Genomic DNA, 18,227 nt, shown 5'->3' with positions numbered 1-18,227 from the left:
CTGTTCCACAGACAGCAGCTGCTGCTGCTGCAGGTATTGGTGAGCAGACACCGAGAACAGTCACAGATATCAGACCACACACACTGTAGCAAAACTATGCTTTGCTCTGACCAAAATGAGGGAGCCACATACCCCTGCGCTGGAACAGCTACTGCTCCGTCTGCAATGCACAAACACCTGAAACACACATCCAAGACAAGCCCCAGATCTTACCTTGTTGCTGGGTACCAGCGCTGCTGTGGCAGCTTCAGTGACGGTGGCCTCTGCTCCGGGGCCTCCCCACCAAGGCCTCACCTCAGTGCCCTCCCACTGACTCCCCATCTGCCCCAGCTCCCCTAACCAGGGGAAGGAGCAAGGCCCTGGCCACTCTCATTTCCTCTCCCCCTCTGGCTCTCCCACAGCTGGGTCCCATCCTCTGCCTGATCCCCCGAGCCAGCTGGTGCCACAGCCCTCTCCTGCTCCTGCACCAAGGCACTGAGCCCTTCAGGCAGCTGCTGCTCCCCCAGCAGCTCCATGCACCCTGCCCTCCACCCCACGCTGACCTTGAGTGCAGGTGGGAACATGGCAAAGCCAGAAGAAACATCTCTCATAAAATCACAGCTTTGCCTGGAGAAAAAATCAAAGGGAGGCCCAGCTTCCCCTTCCCTTGGGTGATGTTTGCAGAGGGAAAGCCCAACTGGAGCAGAGAGCAACACAAGCTCCTTCTTCCTTTCAGGCTGCTCTGGTAGCTGTGTGTTGCCTTCAGCAGCAACGTGTTGAGAGGAACTTGTGGTGATCCAGCTCTTGTCCCACAGAGAGGACGGCGGTGGGGTGGGATGGGGTGGGATGGGGAGCCCCGGACAGGTGGAGCAGGGAGCAGAGGGGACACGCTGATCGGATGGGGCCAGCGGCTGCTGGGCATTGCAGAATTCAGCCCATACCAGACAGCCCAAATGCATGCAGCAAGAAACCAACCCCGGCACATGGCTCTCCTGATCTCCTATTGGAGAAGAGCCTTTGGGGGAAAGCCCAAATCCAATTTAGTTACTGATTTTTCAGCTGGAGATTTACCATGCAGTCATTCTGATTAGCTTTAGGCCAGACCAGTCTGATTTCTGAGCAGGACAGACTCAGTCAGTACCTGTACCAGGCCACTGCTGCGTGCAAGTGCATGGCCAGTGGCTCTGCAGGCGGGCTACTGGGAGCACGCTACTCCTCCCCAGTCCTGTATTGGGAAGACTGTGGGGTCTGTCTCTGCAGTCAGAGGTACTGCACCGTGAAGCATCCAGACTGGGTGGCAACCACACGCCAGCTCTGAGCTGAGAGCTCTTTGTACAATGGCACCAAATGACTGACACAACCTGGGGAAAAAAACTTAAAATCTGCAGACACCAGAGATGGCCAAAAGTAAATATTGGAGTGAGAAAATTGGCAGCAGAGAGCCCTGGGAGAGGCCCCCTGCTTTCCAAATGCCACCTGCCCTCCTGATGCAGCTGAGCCAGCACAGCCTCCTGCACTCAGCTCTTTCCCCAGGGTCCCAGGATGTAGATGTGATGCTCACTGGTCCAGCACAAACACATCAAGTGCCCTGCAGACCTTCTCCAGGACCTCTCTCTGCCCCCAGAACCCCAGGACCTCCCTAGCTGTGTCTCTCTGATGCTGCAGCCCAGTCAGGTGGGGTTTAGCAGGCTTCTGCTTATTCCAAAGGCCAGCTAGGCAAGAAGCTTTGTCACTGGATACTTCCCAATCTGCAGATATAGCAAGCACACATTCTCTTCCATCATCCAGATCATTAATGAAAATGTTGAATAAAACCAGACCCGGAACAGATGTCCCTGAACTTCACTCAGTGTAACTCTTCCTTTTCATCAGTGAACCCTGGATAACTCTCTGGGTATAATCATCCAATGGGTTTTGTCCCTACCCAACATCCCATCCACATCATGCTTTAAAGGTTGCTTAAGAGCCTAGAGCATGACACGGGTCAGAAGCCTTAAGAATCCACCGAAATGGCAGCCAGGGCTCTTCTTCACCATGCCCTTACCTGTCACAGGAGCAAATCAGATTGCTTTGACCAGGTTCTGTCCTTGGCAAGTCCCCATGGCTCCTCATCTCCACTGCTTACAAGCAGTGAGATTATCTGTTCCAGCGGTTTTTGGTGGGTGAGGGGATTTAGCTGTCAGCAGGTCCTGGCTTTTGGCCCCAGTCCCTTCTGAAAGGGTACAAAGCTTGCATTTTCCAGCCTTTTTATGCCTCGCTGTCCCTCAGCAATTCTCATAGATAACAGCAAATGCTTCTGGGCTTGCTTAGCGGGAAGTTCATCACGCCCAGACGGTCTGAAAAATTCCTGTTTATGTAAACATCCCTTTCTTGGGCTTTCCCTATTCAAGGCCAGGCTTGTAGCCCCCACCACTGGCATGGCTCGTGCTGCCCACTTCCTCATAGCTATCTTTTTCCAAGGGCTAATGTAAAGCATGCAGAACAGTTGGGTCTTCTCAGTGGCTGCCAGCAGCGTTTTCTCTCCCTGCCGAAAAGCCATACAACACTGTCCTTGGTTATTCTCTTACTGTTAGTGCAGTGGGGAATTGTTTTTTGACACCTTGCTTGGTGCATGCCAGCTTTTACCATGGTCTGGTATCACAGCTCCAAACTGCAGGCTGCGTGTGAACGTCCAAGCTCCTGCTGGAGATGTTTAATAGCTCAGGTAGCGAGAGATGGAGCTAATTCCTGTCGACAATTCCTGTCGATAATTGCCTTGGGGCACCTGGCTGCATCCAGGCATGGGAAAACGCTTGGGGTGGGTACGTTCCCTCACCACCTCTAGCCAGCAACACCCCAGCCAAAGTCCAAATTTCTGCACGGGCACCTAAGTAACATTAAAACTGGAGAGGATTCCTTGCAGCCCAAAGCGTTTGCTGGCTACGTGGGGTCAGCAGTAGCGTGGTGCTGCCAGGAGCCGGCTCGGGCGAGCTGTCCCTGCCAGAGGGACCCTCCAGCAGCAAAGCCCCCTGCTGGGCTGTCCCCACCCAGGGACAGCAGCACGGCCCCATCCCGCAGCCCCCTGGCAGCCCCCTGTAAAAGCAGGTGAGGTGGTGTCACCTAGCGGCTGCTGCCACCCAGGGACAGGCTCCAAGGTTCTGTGGATATAGCACGGGGTCCTCAAACAGCCACGTGGTTGGGTCTTCTGGTAACACAAACACCTCATTTTTGCTTTTATCATGATTATTCCCAGTTTCACGGTGATGAGCAAAAAGACCAAGGCAGCAGCTGGAGCTGCCCGTGACTGCAGAAGAGGGAGCACGAAGGGACAGCCTGCTGGTACCTTGCTGTGGCCAAAGCAGCAGGATGCAGATGGGGAAAGCAATGCTTCTCCCACAGCCCAGGCATGAAAAAGGTATCAGATAATCAACCCATACGCAACAGCATTTATTAGTCATTTTTACACGTTACAGCAGCAGTTCCCGATGCACCCTGAGTTTTTGGGCCCTGCTGCCTCCCAGCCCTGGGGCTGTCCCTTGGGGTGACCACGGGCAGTGCCTCGCTCCGCAGGCCAGCCAGGGCTGGCTCTGCTCAGCTCCCCGGCAGCAGCCAGCCAGGTCACACCACTCGGTGACCCTCGGGGTGGCAGCCGCTAGCATTTATGTGCTTCTGGGTGCAGCCGGACAGGAGGTGGTGTTTCGACCTGTGTTGGTGCGTTTAGCATTTACAGCAGATCACATAAGGCATTAAACCAGGCATTACCAGGGCTCAGCTCAGAGGTTGGTGTTGCTTTTCAGTGACAATTTCTGTGCTCTGTGAGCAGCTGGGGTGAAGAGAGGCCACTCAGGCTCTGCTGCCTGCCCAGGGCACAATTTGCTATGGGCAAGAGGGTCTGCAGCCCCCAACTACACCCCTGTCCTGGCACTGCCAGCCTACAACAACCCACATCCCCCTCTGGGGAGTCACTGCTGCAAGGACAGGCCAGAGGTCACTGCTCAAGTTAATCTGAAGGCTTTCATCCACAGTGGCCCTCATCACCCCAGCCCCATCAGGTGCCTGAGCTCCAGCCAGGAATTAAAAGTTCCTCCTTCCCTCTCCCTCCCTCCCTCCCTCCCTCCCTCCACCCCAGCCAATTCCTCCCTCCCCAGTTTTATTCCCCCTTTGATTTCTGGGTGCCTGTCAGGTAAGCCTTGAAGAAGAAGTTGCAGAAGAGCACCAAGTAACTGAAGTATATCAGGAATGAAATGGAAATGTTTGACCAGGTGACAGGGCAGACCTTATCCTCCATCCAAAAGACAAGCAAGACATTCACTATTATGGCTATCAGCATCTGCAGGATCTGTGAAACGGTGATGGTCATGGCGATGTAGCGGGGCACCCGAAAGCCTGCAGCTCGCACGGAGTAGTAGGAGTACATGAACGTGTGCACGCTGAAGTTCATGACGGTGAACCAGCCGCCGCCAGGCACCATCTCCTTGTAGGCGTACCAGGCGTAGATCAGAGTGGCGATGTGGTGGTACCAGTGGAGGAAGATGAGCTTCTGCTTCCGGAGAACGATGAACACGGTGTCACCTTGGGACGGGGGAGAGGTGCATCGTTAGTCAGGTAAATCACAGCAGTTGTGCACGTTTTCAGGTGAAGCAGAACGAGTGAGATGCAATGCTAAAGACATCCCCTGGTTTGAGCCCACCAAAACCTAGCTTCACGTTGGATGTGTCTGCACCAATAAAGCCCATATAGGCACCCATGGTTTGTAGGGAAGAAACTTTCTACCAACACATTCAACCCTTCTGTGCAGTGCTGCAAGCGCTTTTCCTTCTAACAGACTTGGCACCTGCCAACCAAAACATTGCCACAGACTTTCCAGCAATTCCTGCTCCAGCAAAGCAAGCTCCCGCAGGGCCGATGTGAGGAATCCCCACAGGCTGCTCAGGTGCCCCCAGCACTGCCCTGCCTGCCGCTGCCCCCTGGCCGCAGGCTTCCCACTGCAGAATCGCCTGTTGGCCTGGGGGGCTGAAACCAGGGCAATAACCCCAGGCTGCATCCCTGCAGAAAGATGACATGAGGATGTATAGGGTCGAGCAACAGGAAGCAAGAAAACGAGCAGTGTGCAAGGTTAGACAGCCCCCTTCTCTGAGTAGCGTTTGGACAGACACCTGTGAAAAAAAATAACTACCTATGAAAGTGAAGGAGTTCTGAGCACATTGCACAGGGGGAGGTTTCAGACTCACCCAGTTCCAGGACTTTGCTCAGTGCAAATAAGTAGGCCCAAAGCTTAGAGACGTGGTGGACGTAGAAGGACTGATCACACACCGACTGCTTGAATCCCATGGAAGACGTGATGGAGGCCATGTGCTTCCAGGTCCGATGGGAGCCTATGGCACTGCAAGAAAACCAGAGATCTGAAGGCTGTGCCCAACTCACCACAGGACCCTCGTGCAGCTCTGCACCCAGGAACATTTGGCTAACTCCATCCGGCTCAGGGCAGCCTCAGGGATGTCTGAACAAACTGTTGCATCCCACAGCAGCAGCAGGAGGGCTGAGCAGCAAAGAGTACTCCCTCTCATACACCCTCTGCTTCCACTGCTTGAGAAGGCATGCAAGGGTGAGAACTGCCGCGTTTGGTCTAACAGAGGGGCAGCTGTGCTGGTATCCTGTCTCTTAACAGAGGCCAACAGTGCATGCCCAGGGAGAACACAAACAGGGCAAAGTCATCCTTTCTGTCCCCATTTCCTCTCACATTTTCCACCAGCCTGCGGTTCATGGTCCCCAGGCGTGAGATGAGGCCTTCACATTTCACAAGAAAAAGAACAAAAATCTGTCAAGAGATACTTATTTAGTTCTCTTTTGAATCCAGGTATGCTTTTACCATTTACAGCCTCCATTAGTGGGCAGTTCCTATAATTTAGCAGATTACAAGGAAAAAAAAAACAAAAACCACCTTTTCTTTGCTATCAGCCTGCACATTTCATTTGCGTAAGCTCATCTCGAAACAGGCCACGAGCGGTCATTCCCTGACCCCTCTGTCCACACAAGTTGTGATTTTACAGACCACTGCCACGAGGGCAACCAGTGACCCTTAGACTTGACCCCAGCCAACTAGCACACATGGGCAGAGAGCCTGCTCTGGAGTTCGTGTGCAGCAAGGTACTTGTCTTGGTTTGTTCTCTCCCCCCAGCCTGAAGAGGTGTGGAGATGAGGGCAATGTTGGAGACAAGGAGTCCGCCTGCTTAATTACAGAGCATGGGCTGCAGCGTTCTCACCATCACTGCAGCGAGCCAGCACCAAAAAACTATTTTAGATGGATGTTCCTCTCTTGCATGGGGGAATTTAATTTTATTTATTTATTTTTTTTAAGAAATCAGAGCTAGAACTTGGCAGGTAGTGCCAGGCTTTTACCTGAACAAGGCCAGCCCAAGGGACCAGAGGGTCAGTGGTGCGCGCAGCTTGTAGCCCCTCCGCTCCTTCATGAAGTGCTGGGTTCCAAAGATCAGCATCACATAAGCCGCGGAGAAGAAGAAGGACTTCTGCCTGCAAGGAAAGCAGAAGGAGCAGTCAGGGAAAGAAAGAGCCAGACTGGTGTCTCGTTTGCAGCAGGACTTTGACAGCCCCGGCAGAGCTCTCCCCAAGAAATAAAACATCTCCTGCCAGGGAGCAAGTTAAACCCTGGGGATGGCAGAGGAGAAAGGGAGCTGCCACAGCCAGGAGGCCCCCGCAGGACCCAGCAGGACAAGGATGTGGCAAGCTGCGGGCAGGACCCCAAGCAGACAGGTGGATGCGTTTTGTTCCTTTACACACCTTGGGTCATGCCCGGGGCCCATCGTGGGGGACATGCTGAGCTGCAGGCTGTTCCCCCCAGCTGCAGCAATGCTGCATCGTGCCATGGGGGCAAATGACACAGGGAAGAGAAGGAAGCAGAGGGACAGACCCACAGCTGCAGCCTGGTCCTGACAGCCTGACTATCGCACACAGGGCGAGCAGCAGAGTCCCAGAGGAGCAGGTACACGGATGAGACCTTGGCTGGTGCAGGTTGGGCAGCCCAGAGCCCAGCAACAAGAGTTCACGGCAGTGTGTCCGACAGAGAGGCACAAGTTCAACGAGCGGATGACCCTGAGAACTGCAACAAGCTCTGCCCACACTGCCACTGAGAAAAGCAAAAGGGCAAGGAAGGTTTCCACATACTTCAGGGAAATGGTCAAGCCTCCTTCAAAACTTACACTTACCAAGGAAGTGAGGCGTGGCTGCAGGAGCTAATCTTCCTGCTGGTACACTAGGGGAAGGAGGAGAGCACCAGCTGATTTGGGCTCAGACATTCCTGGAACACAAGCCACAGCTTGAGTCAGCTACAGAGCAACCTTAAGTCAACTTGGGCAACCACATCTCATTAAAGGGGCTTCAGGGAGCTGCTCTGCATTTCCAGTCCTTTCCTCCTTGGAGAAGGGCACCCACTCTGATGAATAGTTATCCTAAGAAATCACAACCCCATGGACTCAGGAGCCCAGCTCCAGCCAGCAAACCCATCACTGTGCCATTCTCTACATGACAGTGTGGGAAATCCAGCCAGCAGCCTGCTGTGAGGTCCCCAGCCCTCCTCACAGCAGCTCATGGCTGGTAAGTGCCTGGGTTTGGCCCCGGACAGCCTGTGTTCGCTACAGACCAGCCCATCTTCTCAAGCACCGTGTGGCTTTCTCAGGGGCACGTGCCATCATAACAGGTTGCAAAGAGGAAGGGATATTGGGTTCCCAGCACCATCCGGGTCTCCTGCCCAACCCACAGCTGCACCAGGTACCCCACGTTTAAGAGCCACAGGAGCGCTGTGCAAACATCCAAGCGGGCTCTTGAAGCCCTCTAGCTGCCCTCACCCCATGACATACTCTGGCCATAAGGGGCACTCAGGGCAGTGACGTGAAGGACATTAGGTCAGGTGAGAGCTGGTTTCTTAGCCCTGCTCTCCAGCAGAGTTAGGCAGCTCCTAAACAAGCAGCTAGTGCCAGACTGGGTCACTGCACTCCCACCTTTGTACCTTGCCCCTTCCCCTTCCCTGCTTGTGGGCTGCTCGCCAGTGGGGTGAAGCTGCACAGGGAGCAAGCCTGCTGCCCTCTGGAAGCCCAAGCTGGCCATCAGTGAGATCCCTTTGGGGCGAGCCTGCCCTCCTCCAGGCCTCCCTGCTGTGCCAACAGCTGCGAGCCCCACGCAGAGGCACAAAGCTCTGCCTGAGCAGCCCTCTGACCCGTCCTCCATCCTCCCTCCTCCAGCCCACAGGCTGTTAAAGCTGCAGATCCCAGACTGTTCCACTGCAGCCCCACCTCTGAGCCACCACGTCCCTCTGTCCCATTACAATCGCCGCTCCTGCACCCAAATTTTGCTTTTTGCCCCTGAAGCCAAGGGTTTGACGATGTTTCAGCTGGGGCCAGGCTCTGTTCCTTTCAGATTCCATCCACAGAGGTTTTCAGCCTAACACAATCAGAAGTATCACGTGTAAAAGGGAAAAAATGCAGAGAGAAAGGCTTCCTCCAGATGGAGGGAAGGCTGAGAAAGGGAAAATTGCCCTTTCTCCTGGTGCTCAAGCACCTAACAGGCTGTGCACCCCAAAATACAGAACTGCATAGGTGCCTAGCACTGCTGGAAGCAGGACAGCGATCAATATAGCCATCAGTGATTAAATGCAAGTGCTGAGAACATCTTGCCTAAATGGAAAGCCCAAATACATTTACTTAGGGTAAGAGAGTCAACCCTGAGCTCTAGGAACAGAAAAACAGCAGTAAGTCAAGAGCATCACGTGGATGGGCTACGAAGCAAGCCCAGCAAACAAGCAAGGCATTGTGAGAAGCGAGGTGGCTTGCTGAGGGTTCCTCTGCAAGGAAAGGGACAGGCTGCGGAGGTGTATTTGTTAAAGGTGTTACGAGGGAAAGAAAACTGCAAACCCTTACGGTGAGCAACAAGAAAAGTAAACGACATCTGCCCCGGCACTTCAAAAGGTGGAGAAAGCTTAAGGAGGAGACACAGCTAAACCTGGTGTGGTCCTTCATTACTCAGCTCGCTTCCGTACGGATGCGCATGAAGGGGTAGAGCAAGAAATCCCCAAAGAAACCAGCGAAGAAACAGCTCAAACAAGAGCCCCGCGGTGATGGCGAGGAGGCTGCTCGCTGCCGTCTCCTTTGCCGCGGGGGGAACAATGGCACATTGAGGGCAGGCAGGGAGCCGAGCGGCTCTCCCAGCAGGACGAGCCCCGCCGCCGGGCGCTCACCCACCAGTTGTCCCGCATCCAGCCCAGCGCCTCCCGCTCGTCGAAGCTCCGCTCCAGCTCGTACTCCCGCAGCGGTGGCAGCGCCGACAGGTTGAAGCCCAGCGCCATGCCGCCCGTTCCGAGCCGTGCCGTGCTGTTCCGAGCCGTGCCAAGCCCCGCGTCCCCCCGGGCACCGGCACCGCCCCGGGGCGGCCCCGGCTCCGCCCGGCTGGGTGTCCTCGGGGACCGAGGCGGAGCTGGAGCCGGCCCCCTCGGGCACCCGGCGGTCCTCCATCTCCCACCATTTCCCTCAGGAAACAAACCCCTACACAGCCTCCAGAGCTGGGGCGGTTTGGCTGCCCCACAGTTGGCACCGCACCCACAGAATCACAGAATCACAGAATTTTCTAGGTTGGAAGAGACCCCAAGGTCATCGAGTCCAACCTCCAACCTAACGCCAAAACCAAGGCACCGGTGCAGCCAGCGGGTACATAACTCCCTGCCATGGTGCGGGCTCCTCTGGTGGCACTGGCACCCAAATCACACACAGACACGCAGCCTGCGGAGAACCTGCACCCAGTTATCTCTGTGCTGGACACTCGAAGCCCTAGTGGTTTCTTAGGCCATAGTCTGAAAACTGAAACATCTTCTGAAACCTTGCCAAGACCGATCATTTGCTCAGTATGTATAAAATTGGGCTGCATCTGCACAGTGAGAGGGCTTGCTGAGCCAGCTGTACCTGAGCTTGCAATTCGGGCATCATCTTTCCAGGAACATAGCCCTCATAGTCATGTCTCTCTTTACAAGAATTGTGTAATAATACTTTGTCGAGTTCTCCTGCACTCCAATCTTTAGCTGCCATGGTCAAAAGCTACTAATTTTTGTTTGTTTGTTGAAAAGGATGATGCTACAATTTACACAGGAAAAGCTTTTGCTTGCATGTGGCATGGAAGAACGTGGAGAAACAGCTGCCTATGCCCGAGCCACTCCACCTGTTAAGCTCCTGTTAGACTCCGCTCCACATTGGCCACTCCAAGAAACTGGCCGTGGGCAGGTTTTGCCATCCTTCCCCTCGGACAGGGGCGACCTGAGCTGTCCCTAATGGGTGCGTGGGTGATGCAGTGGCACGCTTTGATAGCAGCTCACCTTTGAGCCAAAGAGGAAACACCCCCAGACCCATCCCTGTTGAATCTTTTATATAATGGTCTGGATGTGAAATCTTGGAGTGTTTATTAACTTACTACAGAGTAGTGCTATTTCAGTTAGCCAATGCAGATCTCCAGACAATCATCTCACCTGCTTTCTGCCAAGGACTTCCCTTATCATTAACATCACAGATAAAATTACTTGCATAAGAGTGGCAGGGTATTATTGATCATTAGCTGGACACGGTCTTGACCCAAGAGAGCTAACTGCCTTGTACTACTGTGAGCCATCCCAGGGCAGCTTCTCCATCACATTATGAAAGCAAAGAACAACCTTTGTGATCAAAAATTATCAAAATGCCTTTTTACCCCAAGAGAGAGAGCATGGCAGGCAAACCATGACTTTGTTACACCTATACAGTTGAAGTGGGCGGAACGGTGAGGATAAGGAAACAAATGGCTGCTCCTGGCGGACTCCCTAACTTTGAAAATGAACCTTTTTAAAAAATGCATTTAAAACACGTTGCAACAAAGAGTTTGTCAGAAGATGCTCGAGGAATTACCCTGAGTACTATGCTAGCATTCAGCTAATGCAAAGCTTATGCCCACATAATCCTTAGATGCTGATGTAAAATGAGGTCTTTCTTACATTTTTGGCATTTCAAAATGATATTCAGAACAAAATGTAGGCAGCAATGAACAGCTTTTTTATTATTATTATTATTTTTATTTTAAAAAAGGCAACAGCAGATCATACAACACAATAAACAGAGGAGCTCTCTTAACACCAAAGCTCTGAGCATACAAACACACATTACCAGGTACATCGAGGCCTCATAAACACCAGTCTGCCGGAGACGTCTTACAGCTGTTTGGGTGAGATGCAGGTGCTGGACATGACTTGTTTCCCAACCGAGGGAAGGGCTACCCAGTAAATATCAGAGTCCGAGGGCTTCATCCACTGGTGTAGGCAGCAGGAATCACTGACTCGGAGGATTCAGAGATGCCCAGCAGAGCTGGGTGACACACAGGCACCCTCTGGCACCAGAGCCCTGAGAGCACGGTCTCCAGCAAGGGCCTCTCACCTCCTTGGCCATTAGAGGGGAGCAGAAGCCCGTGAATGTGCAGGGAGGCATCGCCCAGTGCGTGGAGCTCTTCACTTCTCGGAAGCAAAGGCAGGCAGGAGACCGACTGTGCTCCTCCCTGAGCCCTTTTCCTCTGGGAGAAACAGGGGGTTCAGGCCCAAGGAGGACAGAGGATCCCCTGCTCCTTGCAGGCAGGCCATCCCTCTCTTCCTTCTGCTTCCCCAGTCTCAGGCCAATACAAACAGTTCAAAGTTTTTTACTTCTGCCCAGTACCAGAGGAAATAGTCCTGCCTCGCAGCTCCCTGGATGGTGTTGGCTGGCAGTCACTAAAAGACACAGCTCAGCCACAAGGTCTCTTTGCCCGGGCAAGACACAGCCACGAGAAGAAGCCCCCATATCTGTATCAGAGCCTCCCTGCACAGCATTTCATACAGACCTTCTGAAGGCTGCGTATGATAATCAAGAAAGTTGGAGATCTGAAAGCTGGAGAACAGTTTTACAGAAAGCTAGCCAAAGTATTTACTCTTTGATGCATTTGTACTCCAAAAGACTGCTTCTGTGGAACTCACTGCCATTCAAGACTGTTTCCCAAACAGGACAAAACCAAAGCAGATTCACTGAATGTAAGGAGGAGCCTTCTCAGAAGGCACCATCTGGAGTCCTTACTAGTACTGCAAATTACTTTTGACCTAGTTGCTTTTACCACTGCAAAATACTCCAAAGAGATAATAATATAAGGGATAGCAAATGTCCTAAGGGTTACACAAAAGTGATGGTGACATCAGGAGCTATTAATCTAAAGATGTCACAATCAGCAATTGCTCTCAGGATGAATGCTATCAGAGCAGCTTCTTTACTCTAAACCAAGAGCTGCAAATCCCATGTGAAACACTGATGACAAAAATCACCTCTATGGAGCTCTCTCAGTGGCAGCGTAGTAGTGTGCGCCATTTACACAGCCTTCTGTTCTTTGAAGCCTGTATGTAAGCTTGGTGGTATTTGTAAGCAATGATTAAGGTGAGTGAACAGAGCAAGTGGCTGAGGTTTTGCATAGAGCTGCTATGTTTTCAAACTCCAGCCTGAAAACAGCAGCAGAATGCATATTCAGAGTCTGGTGAACCTGGCCAGTTTGTCAGTTTAATTTGCCACTGTCTGTTCTCACAGCTGGAAATTCACAGAAGCTGAAGGAGACCAGGTACACCTGACTACCTAACAAATGGGCCAGCTTCTTGAACCAAAAATCCTATTGAAGGACTTCTGATCAAGATTTAAGGTGTCCTTTAAACAGCCTGATCAGCTACTTCTTCATCAGAGAAATCTCAAAACCCAGGCTGAGTTAAGAACATCTGCAGGAATGCACATATGCACCTATTTGTATTTTCTGAACTACTCATCAGAGAGAGACTTTGTACACAACATTCGGATATCATTTTTTTTTTTTTCCCAGCCAGAACATGCTCAGTGCTTTGAATGAGAGTAAAACAAACCACAGCACAGCAACAAGAGGCTCATTAACCAAATTGCCATCATGAGTGGTCATCTACATTGGTTATGGTACATAAAAGCTTTTCAGCTTGCATTCTCAGACCCTAAACACAAAACCTCCTGTTTTGCAGAGCCAGAGTATCCCCTGGTACTCATACAGCCAGACCTTACTGATGGCTCAGTGTCAGCCCCTTTTCACTTCACTGTTCTTCTGTTCACGTAAGGGGTCTGGGCTCACAGCTAGCAGAAGTTACACTGACACCAGACACAGACAAAATGACTTCTCCAGCTGAAGTCCATCAAGACTACAGAGTCTCAGACAAAGCAAAGAGCACAAAATGAAGGTTCAGCAAGTTCTAGAAAGCAAAATGCTGGCAACAGAAATGGGACTAAAATGTTACCAATTTAAATCAGAGGAATTAAGGCTGAATGAGAAAGAAGTACTCCCCTATCCCTGATCCTGACTCTGCTAATTGTTTTACTATCTGTAGTTACTCAGCTTTGTTAATGCATCTCCTGCCAGCACACAGGTCTTCTGTACCATTCCTCACTCTGCCAATCCAGGGGGCAAAAGCAAGAAAGAAAAAAGCAAAGCAATTTATTTTTAGCAATAAAGATGGCCGGCCCATCTTCTGTTATCACTGAGGCACTCAGCTTCTCGTCACTTTGTTTTTAATGAAAATTGACTACTCAACACTTCTTTGCTATTAGTTTAGATTTTAAAAAGACTGGCCTTAATAGAAAACCCCACATGTGATTGGTGGGTTCAGTGCATAGTCATTAAGAAGTTTCACTGTCTAGAGTCCCAAATCCACCATTACTGAGAGACCACCTCACCCAAAGCTTAGCACAAAGGGCACTGAAGCTTAACTCCAGCTGAAGCCTCTATTGAACTCATGTAATTTGAATTACAATACTGTTTACTACTTACAGAACATATAATATATGTTTTATTTTGTTTTGCTTTAACAATATATGCAGGTTAACCTAGGGTGCTTCCAAGAACAGTTTAGCTATTGTTTTTCAATTCTTGATTCGCTTTCCTAACAAGGCATTAAATATACAGGGCTGCCCATGCCCACGAACATTCTGGTTACCCTCTGTCCTCCAAGCTTCTTCATTCTCTCAGATTTGATAAATACAAAAAATCATCTTTCCTTTAAGCTGTTGTTAACTGGTTCTATGTACCACGTTGAACATGCTTACCTCTTCACAATCAAGCAGGCTCATTCTAGTCTTCCAGAACTACGAATAAGAGAAGAAATCTCTTTGCTATAAAGCTTCATACTGAGATCAGCAAGTTTTACATCAGAACCCATTTCAGAAGAGCTTGCCTTACAGGAGCACCTATTAATTAAGACAGGGATTAGGTTAGCCAACGGCAGCACTATCATAACACCGATACAAAGGCCTTATATTAAATTATAATTCAAAAGTTCTCCTTAGGAGGATTACCATATAGGCATAACTGCTACTGCTAGCACCAAGGCTACCTGCAAAAAGCCCAGAAAGAACCAGCCCCAGCTGCATCCCACATGGTCTTTAATAACAGCGGGTAGAAGGGCCTTGCTGGGGGTAAGCAGGCTCAGATGGAAGGTGAGGAGCAAGAGAACAAGCTTTTGCTAATGGCCTAAGAGCAATAAAGTCTATAACTGCTTTCCTTTATTACTCTGAGACTAAATACCCAGATAGCTTAAGAGTTAAAACCACAGCCTTAGCAATGCTTGTGCCTGTGACTGAGCAGCCGTACATAAGAGGCTTTCCAGAAATTTAGTTTAGCTCAGCCAAACCCAGCAATTGGTTTGAAGAGGCTATTGAGAGGAAGACGAGTGGGAATGGATGAAGGGCTTAGAAAGGATGAGGTTGGAAAGAACAAGGAGAAGCATCCAAGGAAGGCATTGCCTGCAACCTCAAGAGGATAAAAAAGGGTATGGGGACCCCTGGGGAGAGGACCATGGACAGAGCTAGCCCATGGTGGGCAATTGGCTGGGGCTGAGCCATGCCCAGGCTCCTGCACCAGCCAGAAAGATCTGCTGGCACAGAGGTGCAAGGAAGCTTCTTCACCCGATGCTCTTTGCTCACTGCCATTTAATGATGGAATGAGTCAAAATCCCGGAGCCTTCAAGGAGCTGTCCTTGCCGCGATCCTCCCACAACCAGGGTGACTTCACACTCACCTGCAGAGGGAGACGGCTCTCCTTGATTAGCCAAATTTTGTTGACCTACTTTGGAGCCACCACCTTCCCAGGCTGGAAAAACCAGCCGTGGAGCTGACGTGGCCGGCTGCAGGCCGGGGACAGGCTGTCCCGCAGGGATGCTGACAGAGGGCACACAAGGACCCACCCCCACACGAACATGCAGGGGCTGAAGAGGCTTTCCCTCACACCAGCCTGGCGCTGATCCCTGGAAAACGTGCCTGCCTGCATCCCCAGGGTGTCTCCGGCGCCAGGCCAGCACTGCTCGCAGGGCCCCATGTTCTCCACCAGCCCATAGGGCTGGGGCAACTTGAAAAGCCAGCTGGCTCGCTCCCCGTGCCTCCCTGTCTGCACAGCCACACCGGGCCCTCGTGGGGTTTTGTGGGCATGGGGAGGCAGCTGGCACTCCAGCTGGTGCTTGGGCTCCCCATGCCTTGCTAAGAGACAGAAGCAGGGGCAGAAGAGAGTTTGGTGCTGTACGGGGCTCAGCTGGGGTTGCAGCTCCTGGGTGAGGCCTCAGCAGCCTTGGGGAAAGCGTTGAGTCATATCCTACTTCTCCTTGAGGATGAAAAAAGGAGGGGAAGAGGGGCTCGTTGCCTACTTGGTGCATCACAAACCATGGTTTTAATGCTACGTTACCTGACCTGGCACACGTGTAACCTGGGGTTGCACATCCTGCCCATAGAGAAGCACCAGCGCTGCCTGAGGGGCAGAGAGCACCCCCGTCTTTTCCCCCTGATATGGGTTTTGACCACAAGTGTGTGACAGGCTGCTTGTTATTAATATTTGGACTTAATAACCAGCTCCAGGCTGTGTCACAGTTTCCTTCAATATTCAACACTGAATACCAACAAGAATAACATGGAGAAAACCAAAGAGAGAAAGCTGTGCTTTCAGCAGGAACACAGAAGAGTTAGAGGACAGGAATAAAGCAAAACTGGAAAAACTTTATGGAGCTATACAAATAGTTTCAGAGAACCACCCTACAACTCCAAGAACACCTCCTGGCCGTTTCAAATCCCAAATACAGCTCTCCCTGGAGAAGACTCTTCCTTTTAGGGTGCCTTGTGAATGACCACTTCCTAGTCATGAGATCCCTGTGTGGGTTTGTGCTTTACTTCACTAAAAGTAGCTTTCTCACCAAGTTTTTGAACCATCTTTTAATAAGCATATATATTTCAACTCTCTGGCTAGACATGCCTCCTAACTCTGCTGTATGTTTGGAAATGAGCATAGTCATGAAAAGCGTAAGGACTTCAGGATATAGCTAGTAAGAGGCAGCGTGTTAATGTTGCATCTGGTGCTATATTCTCATTTTTTCTGGCTAGAACTTCTTTCTGAATGTGTAAACAGCAAGACAGCATCATTCTCAGTAAACTGGAAAACACTCAGGTTTTTGTAACCCTGCACAGGCTCCTTGGGCCACAAACATCTCCCTACTCTTCTGCTCTTGAAAGCAAAACAAGGTATAGGTCTAGCCCCATCAAGCCATGGTGCCCTTGTTTCTTCTTCTCTTTAAGCTCACCAAGCCACAAACTTCCCAAATCATTTGCTATATTCAGACTGATCTAAACAGACAGACCCTCATGTAGGCTGAATTAATAGTCTCCCTTTTCCTCCCCAGAAAGAAGGAACTGAGCAAAGCACCCTACCCCTTCTCCATGCTCACCCGCTGGTAGATGATGACAAAGCCACCACAGGGCAACCAGCAGCCATGCTGCAGAACTTGCACCAATATATATTTTTATCCAAAAAACTACCAACCTTGAAATTTCACCTCAGAGACAGAAAGGTGCCATGTAGCCACTGTTTCTGCCACCTATCTACAACTCCTGCTTTTCCCCTCCTCCCCGTTTGCTTGTAGCTCACCTTGCTCTAACCTCCCCTGTCCATGCCCTCAGCTCTGAGGCATGAAGCCACCTAGGGCTGCTACAAAGCTAGAGCAACAGCTCACCAAGCTCACCCCCTGACTACAGCCAGGTGTGGGTATCCCAGAAAACAGCAAGAAATTCCAGGAAATACAGCAGCAGCTTAGGTCTATGGGCTGTTTTCACCCATCCTAGACAGCAAAGAGGAATCTTGTCCAAAACATTTTTTGCTACAGCACCACTGCAAGCTGAGGGCTGGGGAGGGAAGGTTGCACTGCCAGGCATCAGAGAAGCCACTGAGTCAGAGCTGGGCACTGTCCCAACCCAGGGCATCCCAGGAGCCCAGCCAAACTGCTGCTTGAGAGGTTATACACAGCACCTACTTTGGAATGAGAAGCACATGCAAAAGCAGGAGCAGAGCCTGGAAATAAGCCACAGCCAAGAGCACAGCCATCAACCCTTGGTGTGGGGCATCACCAGTCAGACCATCAGCCAGTGCTGCGGGTAGGTTGTGCAACTGCACCCAGGTGTGGGTTTGTCTTAGAGCCCAGGGTGAGTAAAAACACGTGGGTATCGCTCCACACCATGACCCTGAGGGGGACAAGAGCACGCCTGCACATGTTGAAACAAGGAATGCTTTCTTCAGAAAGAGCAGAGCTTGTTGCTTCTATAAGCAGGCTGCATGGCCCATTGCCTGTGATCAGATCTCCAAGCTGCTGGCTGCTCTTCCTGTGGTCCTAGCACTTGGCATCTGTTCCAAATTCTTCTTTTATCACGGGTTTGGAGACTCCATGGGCATGGGTGTGTTATGTACAGGCAGAGGAGGGAAGGCACCGCATGAAACCCTGGGAGAAGGCCAAGAGGATTTGCTGGCAGAGGTTTGTAAGGGTCTAGAGGTACGTGGAGACTGTAGCAGCAGTGATGTGAAGGGAAAACCACGTGAGTCTGCTTGAATGACCTCCTGTTACAAGGACCAGAGGTTCACATTAAACAGACACTGGAGCACTACCACCCAGGGGAATGAATATAACTTTATTTAAAAAAAATAATAATAATTTAGCTCAAACACAAACAAGATTGCAGAGGGTTGATGGAAGCAGGAAGAACAACATTTACCCACAGAACTTTAAACAGACCGGTTTCATTTTCTTTTAAGCAATACTTTCAGTGCCCTTCCCTGTCCACAGCTCTACCTCCAGTCCTCACCTGCACATAAAGGAATCCTGACTCTCAGGGGTCTTGGTGACAAGCCAGAGGAGAAACAAT

The 18,227-nt window shown here is 51.1% G+C and overlaps 1 protein-coding gene across 1 annotated transcript; it reads right to left on the bottom strand.

Annotated features, from left to right (window-relative positions):
• Window positions 1-4,108: 4,108 nt before the first annotated feature.
• ELOVL3 (ELOVL fatty acid elongase 3) lies at window positions 4,109-9,313 on the bottom strand (the record flags this gene model as incomplete). Its single annotated transcript, XM_084290181.1, has 4 exons — window positions 4,109-4,530; window positions 5,190-5,341; window positions 6,358-6,489; window positions 9,210-9,313. 4 exons carry the CDS (start codon window positions 9,311-9,313, stop codon window positions 4,109-4,111), a joined length of 810 nt encoding a protein of 269 aa, XP_084146307.1.
• Between the last annotated feature and the right edge of the window lie 8,914 nt (window positions 9,314-18,227).

This window comes from Netta rufina (genome assembly GCF_964035555.1).
Source record: "Netta rufina genome assembly, chromosome: 7".
NCBI lineage: Eukaryota > Metazoa > Chordata > Aves > Anseriformes > Anatidae > Netta > Netta rufina.
Note: the sequence above shows the minus strand (reverse complement) of the source record. Positions and strands in the feature narration are given on the sequence as shown.